General features: G+C 36.0%; 1 protein-coding gene across 2 annotated transcripts; it reads left to right on the plus strand.

The window, feature by feature from the left end:
- Positions 1-81: 81 nt before the first annotated feature.
- On the plus strand, positions 82-19,659 carry LOC118280085 (N-acetyllactosaminide beta-1,3-N-acetylglucosaminyltransferase 2). Of its 2 annotated transcripts, XM_050702744.1 has the most exons (9): positions 82-247; positions 7,322-7,414; positions 10,615-10,790; positions 11,405-12,238; positions 12,832-13,012; positions 13,555-13,703; positions 14,515-14,701; positions 15,219-15,243; positions 19,254-19,659. In XM_050702744.1, exons 2-9 carry the CDS (start codon positions 7,332-7,334, stop codon positions 19,356-19,358), a joined length of 1,740 nt encoding a protein of 579 aa, XP_050558701.1. In that variant the 5' UTR covers positions 82-247; positions 7,322-7,331; the 3' UTR covers positions 19,359-19,659. The 2 variants fall into 2 exon arrangements, with proteins under 2 accessions (XP_050558701.1, XP_050558702.1); XM_050702745.1 differs by lacking the exon at positions 19,254-19,659 and having other exon boundaries at positions 15,219-15,518.
- Positions 19,660-21,316: the final 1,657 nt, after the last annotated feature.

Genomic DNA, 21,316 nt, shown 5'->3' on the forward strand with positions numbered 1-21,316 from the left:
CAGTATATAGTTAACATTCAAAATAATGATTTGTTTTGGTAGGGTAGTAATATTTTAAGAAGATTGAGCACACTGTTATTTTTTACAAATGGCTGCTGCAGCTGTATCAAAGTTATTGTGATAGTCTGTTTTCAATGTAAAATAATAGTTTAATTAAGTGTAATTAATATTAAAGTGCTTGTAAATACTAGCGTAACCTATATTAGTGTGAATCTCATTGCTTCTAGTGAATAGTGGCCATTTTACGGTGAGTTTTACGAAGAAACATGACATTTTCATATAATATTGTTTATTTATATTCGAAACTGGCGACCCGACCTTACTCCGCAAGGGTATTTATTCCCAAGACATCATAAAAGATGTACCTTACGCCGCTATTATGTCATTTAACAGGTTTTTTATTTATTTTTTTGCGCACCAACGATCCGTTTGAAAAAGTATCGCGACTTCTCATGCGACTTTCCAGACGATTTTTCGTAAATTTTCTTTAATCAGAACCTTCTTCTGACTATAGCAAACACAATAAAAGAAGAATGATCGAAATTAGAGCAGCCGTTCACACATAATTCGCTCACCAAATGGAATTGGGATCCAATTTGATATTTATGAGGATTTCGCCTCTTCTACCAATAAGAAACATGTAAGATGTTAAGAGGGATTGCTAATTAGATTAGTAACATATAACTACGGTGTTACATTTGAGTAACTTGGCCGTAAAACGAGGTTAAGTACTCAATGTTGAAGTTATAACATAATATTGTATCATGTTGCGATGTTTTTTACGTAAACGTCATATAAAGTTTCTCAAATATTCTTTAAACTCACTCGAGCAGTTATTGCTGTGTAAATCACCGTAATATTTATTATAAAACACGTATTTTATTCATAACTACTTTAATGTTAATTTATGTTTTTCAAAATATTATAATTTACTTGAGACATACTGAAGTAGTTATGTTTTTCGGCTGACTTACGTGACTGTTTGACGAGGAACTCGATTGGTTTCAAGCCATGTTAGAGGCTCATATTGACAGAGTAGCAGCACGACAGTCGTCGTGAAATGCTGCTCATGAATATGAGCCTCTAGCATGGCTTGAAACTAGTCGAGTTCCTCGTCAAACAGTCACGTAAGTCAGCCGAAAAACATAATAATGAATTCAGTATGTTCAACGAAAGTTATAATATTTTAATGTTGTTACAAAATATGAAACTTGTACTTGTAAATATTATGAAACTTGCCAAGTAATTGTAAACTCTGTGCACATAAGTAAAGCCGAATTGTGTAACTATATTCCACACTAATTTGTAATTCTAATAAGTTTTCATTCATATTAGGATGTGTGATTTATTGTGTTGTATTATTCATGAAGTTGCTAATGATTTGTAGCTACAAATCATACTGAATAGCTACTAAGTATCTGACAGTTGTTAGTATTGTTTAAAAACTAATTATAACAATATATAAGGAGCTAAACAAACCATGAAATAGAGGCCATTATAGTCTGATACAAGTCTATTGTTTGTCCTCAAGACGGAATAAAAAAAACAATAATAAAAACTACTTTACAACTGTTTTTTTACAGTGTAAGGTCATGTTTATCTTCCTACTGTCTTCCATTTCACAATTACTAGTTATTAGTACTTTTGTTGACCGCTGTAGCATAATGATATGGTAACGGAACAGAAAACTAGTTTTTGTTTTGTCCAAATAAGAGAATGGACAGGAACTTTCTGATAAACCAAAATTTAATGGCTGAAATTAACATTCAATGCTAATAATAAATTCTCTGGGTTAGGGTGCATTTCCACCAGTAATGTGTTATGTAGCTACACTACGAAGATGTAGAAGCTAAGCTGTGAAACTATGATAAATGGTCAATGGCCACCGATACTGAGCTATGTAGCTTAGCTGAGTCCATTTCCATCAGTGGTAAGCTATGTACACCAATGAATATGATTAGTGGAAGCCAAATGCATCCACTACAACATAGCATAACAGCAACATAGCTAAAAAGTGGTAATGCCATTTTCTGAGTAAAATGACCATTATTAGTCCGGAGTCAGGAAGTTCGGCGGTGTTTCACCCCCGTGCATCGAAAGCACGTAAAGCCGTTGGTTCTACGTCTGACCTCTCTCCGGTGGTGTCGGTCTGCCGTCCTATCATTCAGAGAGTGAGGGAACAGAGAATGCACCTGTGTTTCCACTATAATATCTCCTGTAGTAGACTAGTCTAGTTAGATAGACTGGTCACCGTGATTGAAATTAATCGGGAGATTTAATTTATTATGTAACTAGCGACCCGCCCCAGCTTCGCATGGGTGCAATGGTGACATATTATGCATGTATTATACATATAAAACTTCCTCTTGAATCACTCTATCTATAAAAAAAACCGCATCAAAATCCGTTGCGTAGTTTTAAAGATTTAAGCGTACAAAGGGACGTAGGGACAGAGAAAGCGACTTTGTTTTATACTATGTAGTGAAGATGGCTCATAAACTGAGTGATCTGACTATCCAGAGAGTAGACAGGAACCTGTCTCCTGCACAAGACTTCCTTGTTTTATCTCTTCATCATCATCATCAGCCGAGAGACGTCCACTGCTGAACAAAGGCCTTCCCCTTAGTCCTCCACGTAGAACGACAAGCCGCCACCGTTTTGTCTCTTGCCTTGAGTTTCTTGTGTTTCCTGATGGGTATAACCTGGATGTCTTCAAAGCCCGAGTGAATAGGTTGCTTATGGGCAGACGTGCTCCATCGTAGGTCGCATCATCACTTACCATCAGGCGAGATAGCGGCCAAACGTCGGCCCATTTAACATAAAAAAAGTTATCTCCGTGTTAATAAAAAACTGACTGTCCCCATAATCACTTTTTAAACACACTTGTTAGGTTAACTCGTATAAGATAAAAAGTTCAAGTAATGAGAGTATTTGGAACATGATAGTATGTCGTTAAAGATAAGGTATATTACCAGTTAATAAAGTCAAAAGAATTTTTTAGCAGTAGAGCTCTAAGTCAACAATAAAATAGGGATATAAGATAACGATACTTAGATAAAACGATCAAAATATAGGAGTGAGCATATACGTCATTTCTACGCGTGAAATGTATCTAGACGTCACGCGATATTTCAACTCGATATATCTTTGAAAGTATTTGTATCCATAAGAAAATAAAAATATGTGTTTAATGTTTTAAAATAATCGACAAGACGGACATTAAAATAAAAATTAGGTTCTACCCTATTACAGGTCATAATAAAATTGGCTTTATGACATCAATGTCATCTGACAAAACACTTTGATAACCCCAGAAAAGCAGCGTGATATTAAATGAATTTAAATGTTCTATTCACATAACTGTTCAACAATTAAGTCAACTAATTTCAAGCCACACCAAGGGCCCAAAGTCATGAAACATGACAATCAATGTGGCAAACATCGCGCGCCGTCACATCAGTTGCCTAACGTATGGGCCTTGTCGTGGCTTAAAACTAGTCGAGTTACTCCACCGATCATTATCGCGAGTAAAATGTACAACACAATTAATTTACTTAACCACGTTTCACGGTAGTTATAAACCAAATAATAATAAAAGTTGTCCAATAAACTATAATATTTATTTATCTAGGTATAATTTATGTACCTAATGGTATGTGTCGGTTTCCTCTGTAAACGTAATGTTATTGACCTCCATGGTACGAGTATTTTGTACTTGTATGAAGTTATAAGTAGGTATTGGACTACTTTACCATAGGTAAAGGTTAAACAAAAGGCAAGGTATTAACATACATAAGTGTGGCAGAAGCATGCTTCGGCACGAATAGGCCGGCTCTACCGGAGTAACATGGCCCCACAGACTTCCTAATCCCCGGTTCCCCAACAACCCTTAAATTCCTAACTTCCAAAAGGCAACGCACTTGTAACGCTTCTGGTGTTTCGGGTGTCCATGGGCGGCGGCGATTGCTTACCATCAGGTGATACGTCAACTCGTTTACCGGAAGGGGGGTAATTGGGCCTTCGGTAGCCCCCTAACAATGAAACACAACGTTAAGCGTTGTTTCACTTCGGTTTTCTGTGAGGCCGTGGTATCACTCCGGTCGAGCCGGCCCGTCCAAACTTAAATATCAGATCGATCTATCGTCAGGAAGGGGGTGAAATTCCTATTACTTTTGATCCAAACAAACAAACAGGCCAATCATCAGATCACCACATAGGGGCCCAACTTAGGGCTGATGCCGACCCAGAGCTATGGATTGCCTAGCGGGGTAGGTACCAGGGCTCCGGCTCGAAAAGCTAGAGTAAGAACGGAGTGGTTTATAGTCAGTAAGCGTCTGGCATTCCCTCTCGTCTCACCCAAGACATTGGATGATTTGGATGATTTTTTCCCCCTCAAAAAATAGCTGAATAAAACCGTTTAAAAAGGCTTTAAAAAACTAGTACTCAAAATATTAGCTATAGCTACAATTTCTATTTGTAAAAGTAATAAAAATCAATCGTTTGAACACAAGGTAATGGCGCATAGGTATTGTAGTCAAGGCTAACTTTTTTATTGAAATTTAAAATACTATCTATTATAACGAACGTAAGGGTGGATTCACATCAGCCGTTTGATATTTCTATTTCACACTTTTTTTGTGGGGGGAAAATCATCCAATGACTTCATCCGCATTGGGCGAGGCGAGAGGGGGTGTCAGACTCTTACTGACTAAAAACCACCCCGTTCCTATTCCTGCTTGTCGCTAAAAGGCTGGCAACGCACTTGTAACGGCTCTGGTAGGTATTTCGGACGTCAATGGTCGGCGACGATTGTTTACCATCAGGTGATCGGGCTGCTCGTTTACCGGCTTATACCATACTAGCTACTTCCACGCGGTATCACTCGCTCTGCTCGGATCCTTTTGACCGTAGCGTGATGATTTATAGCCTATAACCTTCCTCGATAAATGCGCTATCCAACACAAAAAGAATTATTCAAATCGTACCAGTACTTCCTGAGATTAACGCGTTCAAACAAACAATCAAAAAAAGCTCTTTAGCTTTATAATATTACTATAGAAAATAAACACTACCTTGGTCTATACCAGAGTATGACCGCTTCGCTATCATACAAGTACGCAAACTGCGTCATAAGTGGACACGAATAAACATAACTTTCCCTGTTTGTCATTACTGGGAACAACTGGGAATGTAACAAGTACCTACCATTAGCAGACTAATAAATTGTTTAGTGATTCCCAATGACGTGTCCACTGTGTACTAATTTACTTAATTAAGGGGCACCGGGTCCTCTAATAGGCCCGCCTCTGAGCCCTGCTTTTTTATACCACGACGACTTTTTTATATCAGGCAAGTCATAAGCACACAACTTTCCCTGGGGCCTTAGTCTGCTATTACAATTGTGTCAGAATGGTCGATCACTGAGCAGTGCAAGAGGGACGGAGCTATGTAGGTTGTATAGCTCCATAGGCCCTCTCGCACTGCTCATTGATCGACCATTCGACGACAATTTTATACCTGCCAAGAAATCACACAGCCCACCTGATGATAAGTGGTCACCGTGGCCTATGAACGTGTGCGCAACACTTGGGGCATTACATGCGCTTTGTCGCCGCTAAGAAACCTATTTACTTCCTTCTACTATTTACGGTACAATGTACTTAATCTTACTACTACATATTATAAATGCGAAAGTTTGTTTAGTAAGTATGTGTGTAAGTTTGTTACAAAAACACGTCCAAACGGCTGAAGGGATCGGGATGAAATTTGGAACAAGGGTAAATTATGGTCTTGAATAACATAATAGCTACTTTTTACCCCACTAGGACGACGGCCAAACCGCTTATAATTTATCCGGAGCTGCGGACTACCTAGCGGGTTTACCGGGGCTCCGGTTCGAAAAGCAGGAGAAGGAATGGGGTGATTTTAAGTTCAGTAAGAGTCTGACACTCCCTATCGCCTCACCTAAGGCGAGAGAAGTCATTGGATGATTTTCCCCGCGTAAAAAAGAAGGGTAAATTATGACACACTGGACCACGGATACGTGGGCCAAACCGCTAACAAACTAGTTTAATGTATGCATAGTGCGTCTAAAACGCCGTGCCTATGAACGCTTCCTAAAGCAAGATGGCGGCTGTAGTCAATTGTCTATTTCCACTGTATCGGTAATGGGCGATGTGACACACCGGCTGCCGGTCACGGCTGGTATTTATAGAGTATGTACAATGTACATTGTACAGTCTCACCAGTCGTTGCATGTAATATTGAGAGTGAAATTCTAGTGTTGAATCAGAATCTGGGGGCCTACTTTAATTCAACGAAAAACTAAAAAAATCTTCGCAGCTTTCGTAGTACAATTCCATTTATTGCGAACTTTCGTGAACTAAAATGAACGAATGAAATGAAGATAAATAAATAGGTTTTGAATATGAAATCAAAAATAAATCGTTTTTTTTTTTAGGTAATTTTTCTTAGAAAATCAATAAAACCTACGGCCGAAGATTAAACGAAACTTCGCATTCGAGAACCGGAGTAGCCCTACTGGTCTGAATTTCGTAAAGATCTGTGAAAATCAAGTCTTACGATGGAAATTAATAATCATTTCTTTTCTTAAAAAAAAAGTTGCCCTACATTAGGATTTTCTCCTGTATCGTGGGTGCGTTTACAAACATACAAGTTCACATACACATGACACCCAGACCCGAAACAACAATCTGTGGATCACACAAAGAGTTGTTCCGTGCGGGAATTGAAACTGCGACACGTTGCTTGGCAACTGGTTAACCAGCCGCCGCGCCAACCATCCGGAGCTGCGGACTACCTAGCGGGTTACCGGGGTTCCAGCTCGAAGAGCAGGAGTAGGAACGGGGTGGTTTTTAGTCAGTAAGAGTCTGACACTCCCTCTCGCCTCACCCAAGGAGATGGGATGATACTTGGATGATTTTCTGCCAAAAAAGCAACACTGACAGAAGTTCAATATTTATTACTGAAAATGTTCCAAAAAGCCTAACAGGAAATTTAAAAGTCCCTTCATTAAGGCTAATTAATTCGAATTAGGTACCATATTACACAATGTATATATGTATACATAGTTGATGATAAACGTATGAGTCAGTGCAGTGACATTAATTTATGATTCACTGCGCACTGCTTTAACAGGTTCGGTAATTGAAACAAGTACATTGTATAGCGGCATTACGTGCTATAATGTGCACCTCTGCCTACCCCTTCGGGGATAAAAGGCGTGATGTTATTATTATTATATAAGAATAAGAAAAATAGTTTTTGTTGTATATATAATTAAGTTTATTTCTCTTCGCAGATAAATATCTATGGATGGTGAACATCACTGGTATGACGATGAACGACTATACCACTCAAGAGACAGCGATGAAAGTCCCATCTTGTCACACAGGTAACATACACTGATACATATAATAGGGTATATGCGCATGATTCAAATAACGATAATTTTTTTTTCATATAATCTCTTTTCCTTTAGATTTATAAATCTATCAATAATTTTCAATATAATTTTGTTTTGAATAAGAAAATAATTATTGCAAAATGCACAAAATAAGCGGGAAATTCAAATTAGTTGAAACGCATTGCTATTGGTCAGAGTAGTTTGTGACGTCAAAGTCTATAATAACAAATATCAACAAGTGCTATTGTTGAATGCTTGCAACGAAATTCAGTTTTTTTGTGATTTTGAGTTGATATTGAAGTGATATTGTTTCGTAAAAGAGTGGCAGGAAAGTCACAGGAAATGACTGATATTGGTTACGTCAAGGCACAATCGGACAATCTTCCAAAAATTGATGTGTTTATGATGACCGCGTATTTCACATAAAATTCGGATTTTACGTCTACTGAAATAAAAGGAGTGAAAGCAGCAAGGTAATTACACAATAAATATTATATTTATTTGGTTTTCGACGCCTTCTTTGGATAATTTTTACCTATAAGTAAATAGAAATAGCCTGGAAATAACATAACCTTAAAATGCGAATGGGAGAACATTTTAAGGTTATTTATTGTATTGTGTGAAAAACATATTATCTGAAGCTGAGGCTGCTTTGTATCATTAACTTGACACTTTGCTTGAGTATAAGTGGCGTGCCTTGCACTCCCTCAAGTTCTCATAAGTACATAGGCTGAGGCTTATGTCCACGGTTGGACATAGGGCAAAGCTAAACAAACAAAAAAAGTGTTCTGAAAGAAAAAATTACTTACGTCAAAATGATCTTCACAACAATATAAACAAGTTGATGGAGATATCATGTCCCTTTTCATGATTTTGCACCACTTTCTCCTTACGTCCTCACCTCTCGGGACAAGAAAAAATACTTTATTTGGTGCATTTCTATTTGTATTTTTACACTTGGGCACGATACAATATTTAAAAGTCGGTTTACTATCCTGTTGCATTATGTAATTGAAGTGAATTCACGTAAAACACGAAATATATACAAATTATGACCCAAAACACTTTGCAGTTTCAACTGTTATTATAGACTTTGACGTCACGCGAGCGCGCCAAAATGACGGTCGTTTAAAATGCTGTTACGAATCTATTATTTTAAAACTGCTTTTTTTACCCGAATTCCTTTTTTTTTTGGTGCTGGTTTTTTTTAACATTTATATAATGATGTAAATTACCATTTAAAAACATTTAAAAAATACATGCATATACCCTATTTTAAACAACACGCTTCTATGAGCATTTCGAAAATCGTGAAACTTTATGTAGATTTTTCAGACTTGTAAATTGACTTCGGGAATCATTGCCCATCATTGGGCAGCATTGGGCAATGATTCCGTATATCTTAAAATCTTATTAATATCTTATAACCTTATTTACTGTTAATCTAATTGGAAAAGAAAAATCACGTAAATGTAGGGGATTAGGGAATGCAAATCTCGCAAGATTGGAGCTCAAGTGGCAATTTTGAGATCTCGCGAGATTGGCTGTTGAGTATAAAAAAATCAAAATCGGCCCAGCCGTTTCAGAGATTAGCCGGAATAATTAAACAGATAGACAGACAACGGAATGAGCAAACAGCTTCACTGAACGACTGACCGACAAACAGACATTTTGTTTTCTTTATATTGTAATACTTGCTTTGACGTTCAAAAGTGCCTTCCGGGTCAATTTGAAATAAATAATGTTGACTTTGACTGACAAAAATTGTAAAACATGTTATTTTGTATGTATATTCACATGCATGTAGTAAAAGCGGTTATGTCAACATTACAAACTGATATTTATTAGTGTATGTAGGTACTTTAAATGATGGGTCCTGTGACCTCGTGGTTAATAAATTGACTGTCGAACGCCTGAGTTGAGAGATATTAGATTGATAGACAATTAACCTATTTAATGTTGATGTCAGTGATGTGGAAGGTCACAGGTTTGATACCGGCCCATAATATGATGTCCATTTTTATACAAATAAAATATTTTTTAAACTTTTATTGCTATATACTAACTTCCTGCGACTTCGTCCGGCGCAATCACGTTTTTTCTTGCTCCCCTACACAATTTTCGGGAAATCATTCGTTCCGCATTCTCGTGGTATAAAAAGTAGGCTAGTGTTACTTCAGACCATAATCTACCCCTGTTCTAAATTTCATCTCGATCCCTTCAGCCGTTTTGAAGTGATTGAGTAACAAACATACACACAAACTTTCGCAACACACTAATATTATAAATGTGAAAGTTTGTTTGTTTATCTGTGAATCACGTTTAAACTACTGAACGAATTTTGATGAAATTTGGTATAAACAGGGTATGAGCTGACTTGAGGATTTTTTTTATTGAGCGGAAATCGTCCAATGACTTCTCCCGCCTTGGGCGAAGCGAGAGGGAGTGTCAGACTGTTACTGACTAAAAACCACCCCGTTCCTACTCCTGCTTTTCGAGCTGGAGCCTCGGTAAACCCGCTAGGTAGTCAGCAGCTCCGGGACTTGGGTGATAGGATACTTTTTGTTCGACGGGAACGCGAACAAAGCCGCTGACAAAAGTTAAATGATAAATAAATATTTATTTTGCAAATAGGTTACAACGTAACCTGACTCTTTTACACGTCAATCTCTTAAATAACTAGATGAGGCCGACATTTCCTATCGGACTACTCTGAGAAGAAATGCCGAAACAAACTCAGAGGTCATAGTCTCTTTTAAAGTCCAGACAAAATCAATTAAAGATGTCGGAGAACCGTGCAAGTTGGTTCTGTAGTGGTCTTTAGAGGAAAGAACCACAGCAGTTTGAGCGGACCTGTTCAGATGCTCTCGCTGTTCAGAGCTAGTTTATGATATTAGTAAGATTAATGGCTACTTTCCTACTAGTCAAATTCAATACTTTTTTCGAAACGTCAAAAACGATATTTTCTATGAACTTTGTATGAAATAGTGCGTTATGACGTCATAAGTTTTTGACGTCAAATAGCAGACTTATTTCTAGAAATTTAGCTAGAAAAAATCGAAAATTAAATAGTTCATCAAATTTATGAATGAGAGTGTGATTATTTTTTAATATTTTATTGTATTGAAAAGTTGTAATAATTTATTTTTGACCGAGGATAGTACCCAATTGTGATTTGCTTATTCCAGATATGACAAAACCCGTCGCCTATCCCCATACTCCTCGCCGAAGGTCGAGGACCGGGAGAGACGGTCCACCCTGACACTGCTGGCCAAATTCTTCCTCTTCTGCACAGCCATGATACTCTTCTGTGTCCTTCTGTACATACCTGTTTATATTAAGGCCAATGATCAAATTTCTAAAGGTAAGATTTTAGACTAGCTTCTCTCGTGTCGTGGGTGTGATTTGAGCATGGAATGATATGTTGTGTGTGCAGAAATTTTTGATCTGTAAAGTTGCTTTTGGAAGTATTAAATAGTAGCGTCTCTCTTGTCGTGGGTGCAATTTAAACATAGAATGATTTTTATGTGATGTACAAATTGTTATTCAGGGTTTCTTTTTTAAGGGGGGAATGTCATCCAATGACTTCTCCCGGCTTGGGCGAGTGTTAGACTCATACTGACTAAAAACCACCCCGTTCCTACTTTTGCTCTTTGAGCCGGAGCCCCAGTAAACCCGTTAGGTAGTCCGCAGCTCCGAATGTTATTTAAGGTCTGGGTGTGATGTGTATATCAATTTGTATGTTTTTAAACGCATCCATGACATGACAGAACAGAATCTTAGCGTTTTATTTTTAATAAGTTTATGTAGACCACTATAAATATGAATTTACATTTAAAAGATTGATGAAGCGCGAAAGAAGTGTGTAAGAACCGTGGCAATGGGCGTTCCATTGTCTCTGCCTACCCCCATGGGAGACAGGTGTGAGGTTATGTATGTATGTATGTAATTTATTGTCATTTTCTCACAATTTTGCAGCAACAGTCGCGGGGTGGTCGATGCACACGAACCGAGACACAAAAGTGTATATCCAGCCAAACAACGTGACGACAATCCACGCACCCACACATATATGCACGAAGCAGCAGAAAGACAAACTCTTCCTTCTCATCGTGGTCTGCTCAGCCACCGTCCACTTCGACAGGAGACAGACCATTAGAGAAACATGGGGCAACTACACCACTTATAAACAAATGACCAAGTTGTACAAAGAAGTTAAGCAGAAATATGCCCACTATAACTATAGCTACGATCTCTACACAGAAGCATATGTTAATAGGCCCTACTCTAGAGTTAAAAGATACATATCTAGCTTTAATCAGCTCCTACCGGGGCTGGCTAAAGCGCTACAAGACAACTTGGTGAATGACAAGACTGACGATGTACCTGAGGAGAAACGGTTTGATGACGACGATGTCATGTTACCAGAATTCGACATGAATGAACAATTGGGCGATCAAACTGAACCCTCCTACGAATACTACGACACTAATGTCATGCGAATCCCTCCCAGAGGGTACGGGCACTCCCCTGATCTAGAAAAAGTGTTGTCGTTATTAAAATTAAATAAGAATTTTCGCAAAATGAAAGAGGTGAATGCTGATTATGGCAACACTGATGTGGATTATAAGGTTGTGTTTTTGTTGGGGTTGCCAGCTAACGATAATGATTCGGTGGTCCAGAATAGGATTGAGGAGGAGGTCCAGAAATATGGTGATATCATCCAGGAGAGGTTCATAGATTCCTACAGTAATCTGACTTTAAAATCTATTATGCTACTCAAGTGGATCACAAGCAATTGTAATAATAGTGGTCAGTATCTTACTAATATATTTTTTTTATGGTATAAGCCGGTAAACGAGCTGACGGGTCACCTGATGGTAAGCAATCGCCGCCGCTCATGGATACTTGAAACACCAGAGGCGTTATAATTGCATTACCGACCTTTTGAAGGTTAGGAATATAAGGGTTGTTGAGGAATCTGGGATTGGGAAGGGGGTGATCTGGTAACCTCACTCACAAAACGCAACACGTTTTACGTCGATTTTCTGTGAGACCGTGGTATCACTCCAGTCGAGCATTCCCGTTCAGTGCCGAAGCAAACTCTCCTTTTAAAATAATGACAATTGAATTATAACTAGATACTCCAGCGCGGTTTCACCCTCTCCTCGGCTTTATTTATCATTTTGTGATTATTTTATACCCTATAATCTTTCTTAATAAATCGACTATCCAACACAAAAATAATTATACAAACCGAATCATTAGTTCCGGAGTTAAATGCGTGTAAACTGACAAACTCTCGCGCACGCGGTTCCTCAAATATGAGTCCCGATATGGCTCGAAATTAGTCGAGCTTTCCTCAAATATTATTTAATAATGAATATAATATTTTAATTTTCCAGTTCGCTACATTTTAAAATCAGATGATGACATGTACATAAACGTACCGAATTTGATGGATATTTTGAAAAATAAGTCTCAAGAGTTTGATGCCAAGTATAAGATCCAGAATTCTAAGGAATACCTACTTACGGGACACCTAATATGTGGGGCGAGACCTATTCTAGATTCTAGTAATAAATGGTAAGACCTAGGTTTTAAACTAAACTTGTTTTGGTTGCCTTGTTGGTAAGTAAAGTTTTGGGTTCGATTCCCAGGTTGAGTAGTGTTTTTTTGAGATTGAGAAATTTGTTTTTTTTTAATAATTTCTCAGTCTTGTTTTTGACCACCTCGTTCGCCGTTGCGATTGTCAAGATCACGGGTTCGATTCCCGAGTCGGATAAAATGTCATTAGAATTTTTAGACAATTTGTCTCATTTTTGACTCATTGGCTAGTGCTGTTGCCTTACGAAGAGGCTTGGGTTTGATTTCCGAGTCGTGCAAAATATTATTTTCGATGAAGCTTTCTATAAAGCATGTGTGCGATTTTGTTGTTTTGTTATTGTGTTAAAAATAAAACTAATGAGTATACAAAAAAAGTTTCTTCGGGAAAGTTGTTTGTAATCATGAGTACAATCACGTGTTTAAATATCGTTCACTAATTACCAGTCACCCTATATGTGCACCTCTGTCTAGCCCTTCTATATTTTAACCGACTTCACACAAATGTGGTATTATGCTTCCAGGTACAGTCCTAAGTACATGTATGGTGGGAGGGTGTATCCTAAGTACCTGTCTGGTACGGCGTACGCCTTTTCATACGACGCAGCTAACGCCCTCTACCGAGCAGCGCTACGAACTAGTTATTTCCATCTTGAAGATATATTTATTACTGGTAAGTTTAATTTAGGTAAGTGTCCACAAGCCCGCATCGTACGCATCGCACGCAACGGATTTTAGTTTGTCTTGTATAGAAACTCATACAACTGCGTCCACTGATCCGCATCGTACGGACCGCTCATCGGCAATGCCTACATGCGATGCGTACTGATGTAATTATACGGCATGCGTGCGATGCGTATGATACGTGCCTGTGGATACTTATATTTAGACACCACTGACAAACGTTGAAGGAAAACATCGTGAGGAAACCTGGGCTTATAATTTCTAATTATAAGTTTGAAATCGCCAACCCGCATTGAGCAAGCGTGGTGATTAATGCTCAAACCTTCTCCTTGTGAGAAAAGGCCTTCGCAGCTCCGGGTCTGTCTACTACATACTCTTTTTTTAACGGGAGAATATCAACTAATGACCTCACCTGCATTGGGTGAGGCGAGAGGGATTGTCAGACTCTTACTGACCAAAAAGCACCCCGTTCCTACTACTTTTCGAGTAGGTAACCCGCTAGGTAGTCCGCAGCTCCGGATTTGTCTACAACCCCCATTGGCTAAAATACTTATATTAACTACTAGCTACTACCGCGCGGTTTTACCCGCTCTGCTCGGCTCCTATTTGTCATAGCGTGATGTTTAATAGCCTATAGCCTTCCTCGATAAATGCACTATTCAACACAAAAAGAATTATTCAAATCAGACCAGTAGTACCTGTGATTAGCGCGTTCAAACAAACAAACAACAATCAAACAAACTCTTCAGCTTTATAATATTAGTATAGATATTAACTAACTACCCCCCTCCCCCCACCAGGTATGTGCGCGGCCCGTGCACGTCCCCGCCTGATTCCGAGCAACGACTCCAACTTCTCGTACCAGGCGGGCAGCGACTGGGTGAACTGCAACTGCCATGCGTATGCGCACGCCACGGAGCATCGCGTCCCGTTGGAGAATCTGCGCAAATTGCATCAACAGCTGCAGAAACCTGATCTAGTTGATACGTATGTATATTTTTGGTGGTGTGATAGATTTAGGGTTCGATTCTTGAGTCGTGAAGGATAAAAAATATGGCTGTGGGTTCGATTCTTGGGCCGTACAAGGTATAAAAAAATAAAACAAGAATATAGCCAAGTAACATTAATTTTTTGAAATTGTTGTTTCGGTTTTCGATAGTCATTTTTACTGTCTCTATAATCGTTATCTATGGTCATTTCTTTAAAAAGAAATATTTTTTGTCTATGATGTACTCTGTGATTCTGGGTTTCTAGTGCGGTTGTATTTTAAATTTAAAGTTTTCTATATTCCATCTAAAATAAATTGATTTCCCCATAACAACTGTCTCGTTAGTCGAGTCGTTATGAGTGTCTCGGGTTCGATTCCCGGTTCAGATAAGATATAATTGTATTTTAATTAAGTAGCTAGAAAAATAAACCAATCTAATATATGTATTGAAAATTCACAGTAATTGAGAAAAATACCAAATTTTATCTAATAAAATGTTTTTTTTTTAAATTCCAGATGCGAAAGAATCCGCCTAACACAGGTAAGGAAGGATCGACTTAAACCAAAGACGCCGCCAAAACGATTGTCCAAACATTAGCTAACCAGAACACACGAGATTCAACCTTATTCCTTCGTTATTAAGAACCATTATTACATGGCAATATATTCGTATTCATCATCATTGGAATTTGAACCTTAAGTCGAACGATTTAGAGTTCCTTCATGAGATGGTAATGTGTTCGTAGAAATCATTGGAATTTGAGCCTTATGCCTAATGTAATAGAGTTCCTATATTACATGGGAATATAATACCTAAGCCATAAGACTCAAATTTCAAAGATTTTTACGAATATATTGCCATGTAATAAAGAACTCTAAATCTTTAACCATAAAGCGCTATTTCCAATGATTTTAGTATATGAATATATTGGTATATTTAAATCATTAAGGTATTATATTCGTATATTTAAATCATTGGAAATTGAGCCTTATGCTTAATGTAATAGAGTTCCTTTATTACATGGCAATATATTCGTAGAAATCATTGGAAATTGAGCCTTATGGCGAAGGTATTAAGGTTGTCAATCTCGTTGGTTCTGTATAAATAACATTGTAGAACAAATATATGCCTTTATATGGGATTGGCAGGGATGTAAAGAAGGACTAGATGTGACATTATTAAAGTTCGCTCAAATTAAGTATATTAGATAGTTAATAAATGTAATGGAATTGTGTTTAGTTCTGTCAATAGAATTACATAAAAAATCGGCTTAATAACAACATCATTAAAAATAAAACTATTATTTTTAATTATTATGTTATCGGTTTACTCACGTAACTCTTTGACGAGGAACTCGACTAGTTTCAAGCCATGCTAGAGGCATTCATGAGTATACTTCTTAACTTCACGTCGGTTAAATGACAAACTACGTCTTCTCAGTAACAAATACTTTTTTGAAAACCACATTGAAATCGGTTCAGCAAATCTTGAGATAATAACAGTCAATAACAGATGTTTTTTAATAAAATAAAAAAAATTAATTATAAATAAAAAATATGTCACATCTAGTCCCGCTTTACATCTGCAAAATGGGGTGCTGGTTGCTATTCTAAGCTCTATGCTGATTACTATAAAGTATAAAATGGGTTGCGCATGCGCCCCCATCGCAAATTTATATACGTACCTTATATTTTAACAAACATATGTCTCTTGAAACCATTTCTGAAATATGAACTCTAATACGTCGTTCATAAAGTTCAATTTAGCATGACAAGCAATTTATTTATTTCTTTAATTTATGTAGAATGAAATTGTTCATTGAATTTTCGTCCTTATGGACTAAAAGATAGAGTAATATATCTATTAGCAATATGCTAACATTAATCTTTTGTTTAAGAAATGAACAAATAGATTTTCGAACAAAAATGCAGCTATATACTAGTCCTATGTAGACTCCGCCCATATACGAAAAATATACGAAAATCGATTTTTCGTAATCGATAATTTCGACTTGGTATCAAAATACCTTTTCGAAACACGAAATAAAATTTGCTCGTAAAAGGAATCTCGTAATTGTAAAAATATTTCGTGTATTATCAACAATATTATTGTATTTAATTATTATGTTATTGGCTTACTCACGTAACTGTTTGACGAGGAACTCGACTAGTTTCAAGCCATGCTAGAGGCTTATATAGAGTAACAGCGCGACAGTCGCCGCGTCGTGTGTCGCGGAATGCTGCTCATGAATGAACCTTTAGCATGGCTTGAAACTAGTCGAGTTCCTCGTCAAACAGTTACGTGAGTAAGCCAATAACATAATAATTAAATACAATCGTGTTATTGACAATACACGAAATATTAAAATAAAGCTTTTAAAACTAATTGGGGGTTTAAAAAAGTTAAATAATATTGCTATTCACCCCCCACCCGGCAGTTAGTATTACCCCTTACCCCTATTAGAGTAAAACTCGGGGTGAGGGTCGCTAGTGAGAGTAGTTTACCCCGTTGGGGGTAAATTTGGGGAACCGGTTGCCTTTATATCTTAGTTCTGATATGGTTAGGGGTAGTTAGACTTGGTCTCTAGTAGGTAAGTAGTATACCATGGCGCCTGGCCACTAACCCCCCTTAAATCTTAAACTAATATGGGGACACTTTAATCTATAAGTGACATCTAACTAGTAAGGGGTTTGTTTCAAAGTCAAAGTGGAAATAATTTTAACTAAAAATCACGGTTTACTTATGTACTGTTAATGGAGAAAAGCTCTACTAGATTCGAGTCACAGAGGGACTCTAGTAGAGCTTTTCTCTATTAATTTGCGTGAGTAAACCGTGATTTTTAGTTAATTTGATATGTCTTGCCATAGTTATAATGAAAATTATTTATTTCGAATAGACCGAGAAGTCATTTTTGAACGTCCAAGCAAATGCTCTAATATAAAAAATGTCTGTCTATCGGTAAATGAAGCCTAAAACTAAGACAGCTATCGCGCGCTGATTTCCGCCGATAGGCGGGAAAAATCAATGGACGATTTTCGCCCTTAAAAAAAAAGCTAAGACAGGTGACATTTCCAGCTCATTAGAGGACTGACCGATAGACAGACCGTTTATTTTAATATTGGTAACATTTGCTTTGACATCCAAAAGTGCCTGCCGAGTCTATTTGTAATAAATAATTTTGACTTTGACTTAAGGACGTTTTGGTTGTCACCTAGAAGTGACACCTAACAGTTCAGATAAGGGGTTACCTTACGTGCTCCCCTAGTAACTCTTAGTTAAGAAATAGGGGGGGTTGGTGCAAGGGGGAGTAAGTACACTTGTGGCATTCAGTGATATTTAGCGAGATAGCTTTAATATAGGGATATTGACTAACTTTATTAAAATAGGGATGATGGCGGGGTATGACAATTAAAAATCTATTTAGTCCGTCAGTTAGCTAATGAAAAAATATTAGACACGTATTTTTTTATTTTGTCGTATAAGATAACAATACTTAGATAAAAACGAATCAAAGTTTAGGAGTGGGAGAAAATATGTCATTTCATTGTCGTATAAAATGTACCTAGAAGTGATGTCACGCGATATTTCAAATCGATATATCTTTGAAAGTATTTGTTTCCGTAAGAAAATAAAAAATACGTGTCTAATGTTTTAAAATAATCTACAAGACGGACATTGAAATAAAAATTAGTCATCTACCCTATTGTTGACAATGCAAATTGATATTTAATAATGAATCTCATTTTTTTTCTATATTTTGTTGTTGTGACTTTTCTGTATAGTTACTAACGTAATCATGACACGTATATTTACATAAGAAAAAAAAAAGTAATTTCATTTTTTTTTACATAAAAATGTGAGTTCTTTAAGCAGCTACTTGACTTTCAACCTTATAGGTTAATCTTTAAGGTTGATATTCCAGTGAGAATTGTTTAGGTTTTTTTACATATTCTTTGGTTAAGTTTTGATTATATATATGCTCTATATAATATATAATATATACATATGTGCATTATATTTATATATTGTTGTGTGCTTCGTACATATGTACCTGAAATCTCTGGTAACTTGCACATACTCACGCTTTTTTAATTTTCAGTAGTTTTACAGCTATGTTTTATTTTGTATAATGCCTTTAATAGAATTTTCAGAGGTATGAACAAACATATAAATTAATATTATTCGAAAATTGTAGATTTCTGTTGCTTAAAATATTGCATTTGTGATTTCAAGATTATAACTGAATATACCGTATATAATAAAATATTTTTTGCATAATAAATTTTATGACAATATGCGATTTACTCAATTGAACAGTTTGAGAAAAGCTCGACTGCTTTCAAGTGATACCGGGATTCATATTAAATTTTGAAGTCCAATAAGTATATTTCAGACCTCTGAAAATTGCGCCTTAAATACTGTAACTTAGTGACTAAAATAATACGCCATTTCTTATGATATTTCTTTGCAAATACGTTTCTTTGTAGCGCGTAGTTTGTTTTTTATTTTGCTCGTTTTTTTATTTTATTTTTTTCTTTGATCCATTTCAGATTAAGGAAAGTCGAAGTAACCATTCTTTGATTTATAATTTATTCAAAAAGCTCACACGTAAACCTCAGCTAGAGTGTTGGAAAACTGAAACTCCTGAACAATGAATTTTTAATTTGGAGAAATTACGTACATAACGCTCAAATACTGAAATGTTACTCAATTTTAAGTTATACTTAAATAACTTGCTATCTCTGTCATTTTATAAAGAATTGGTAGAGACAGAACTAGTTTTGAGAGCGTCTTAAAATTGAGTAGCGTTTGAGTATTCGGACATAAGTCTATTACAATATTTTTTACTCACTTTTTGTTCAATGTTGCTCAATTTTCGAAAATGGTTGTTTTTTATTTATTTATTTAAGGTGTTCTAAAAGTATCTGCCACGGCTTTAATGGGAGGTAGTGTTGTGTCTTAAGATTACTATAGAGAATATAAATTATTATTGAGTATAAGTTTTTTTCTCATATAAAAATATCTACGTATGTGTTTGTTATGAAAGAACTATCTATTTCACTGTCTCTGTTACTTCATCAATTGATAGCAATTGTTTTCATTGACGAAGCGACGCATCGTGCGTATTTGTGAACCACGTTATGCAGAGTAGAGTCAATGTTTATTTAACTTCTTTATGTTCTCAAATTGAATTAACTGGTCCGGGATACGAAATTTCTTCACTATTGTAATCTTCAAACACTACCTCCCATTAAAGCCGTGGCAGATACTTTTAGAACAACTTATTTTTCTATTATTTATTCGCATTCGCAATATGTTTAAAAGTGTCATTGTGAAGTTTACATTCGTCAATTAAGATCAGTGCAATTTACGCTTTAATATGAAAGCAATATGGTATGAATTACAATGATCTGCTCAATTATATTATTATTATTTATATTTTCTAATCAATTATGAACAAAAACTGAAAAATCGTGAAAGAAAATGAATTTATTTTTATTTAATTTTACTTTCAAAATGGTTTTATTTAATTTTAATTGTGCAATAGTATATAAAATTTGCAAACCCGCATTGAGCAAGCGTGGTGATTAATGCTCAAACCTTCTCCGTGTGAGAAGAGGCCTTTGGTCAGCAGTGGCCACTTATAGGCTGTTGATGATGATGATATATAATAATTTGCCTTATGAAATTTTATGTACTATTTCACAATTGTTTTTTTTTAATCTTGTTTTTTTTTCTCATTTGTGTTCAAAGCATGTATTTTTTTGTGTTTTCTAGAATATTAACAAGCAGCTATTTGTAAATTAATTTAGCACAGTTCTGTCTACTCTCATCACAGTAAACCACCGCGATATTTCGCGAGCCATATTTATTTTTCTATTTTTCACTAGCAACACTGGCTAATTTTAATTCGTGATACTATTTTCCGCCTTGCTACACTGTGTTTACTTTTCTTTTTTTGTTGTGTGTATTTAATTTTATTATTTTACACTGAATTTATATATATTGTTTTATTTTTTATTTATTTATGCAATAAGAATCTCACAGATTTCTTTATTAACGTAATGTTATTGACATTATATTTACTTAAAAAATATTTATTATTTACAAACATATTAACACATATAGGAATCTCTTAAAAATCTCCTTTTTATTTATTTTAAAATAATTATCGTCACAAATTATACGTGTTTTCGTTTCATATAATTATGTATGTGCCATAAGGACATAATATGATATAATACGTTGTATAATAAAATCAAATATTTTATTACAATTCAATAAATTAATATTAGAATCTATGAAAATAAAAAAAAAAATGAAATTTCGTAAAAATCGCGTGCGAAGTGAAGTAGATTATGAAAGAAAAAATACATTAATAAATTGTTATACTATAGCAGCTATAGTAATGGTTCTTGAGATAGTCTCCTGTGATTAACGGATAGACAGTAAAACATGTCATTAAATCCTTTCATTAGGTATGGTACCAAAAATCGGTATAATGCGGGTTATATACCATCCGTTTTTAACTGTCCGTTTCTAAAGAAACTTTCTGCCTCTGAGCTGTCGTTGGTGGCATTTCCAAAATGATACGAGTTTATTCATTACCTTC

The sequence above is a fragment of the Spodoptera frugiperda genome, chromosome 22, assembly GCF_023101765.2.
Source record: "Spodoptera frugiperda isolate SF20-4 chromosome 22, AGI-APGP_CSIRO_Sfru_2.0, whole genome shotgun sequence".
Taxonomy (NCBI): domain Eukaryota; kingdom Metazoa; phylum Arthropoda; class Insecta; order Lepidoptera; family Noctuidae; genus Spodoptera; species Spodoptera frugiperda.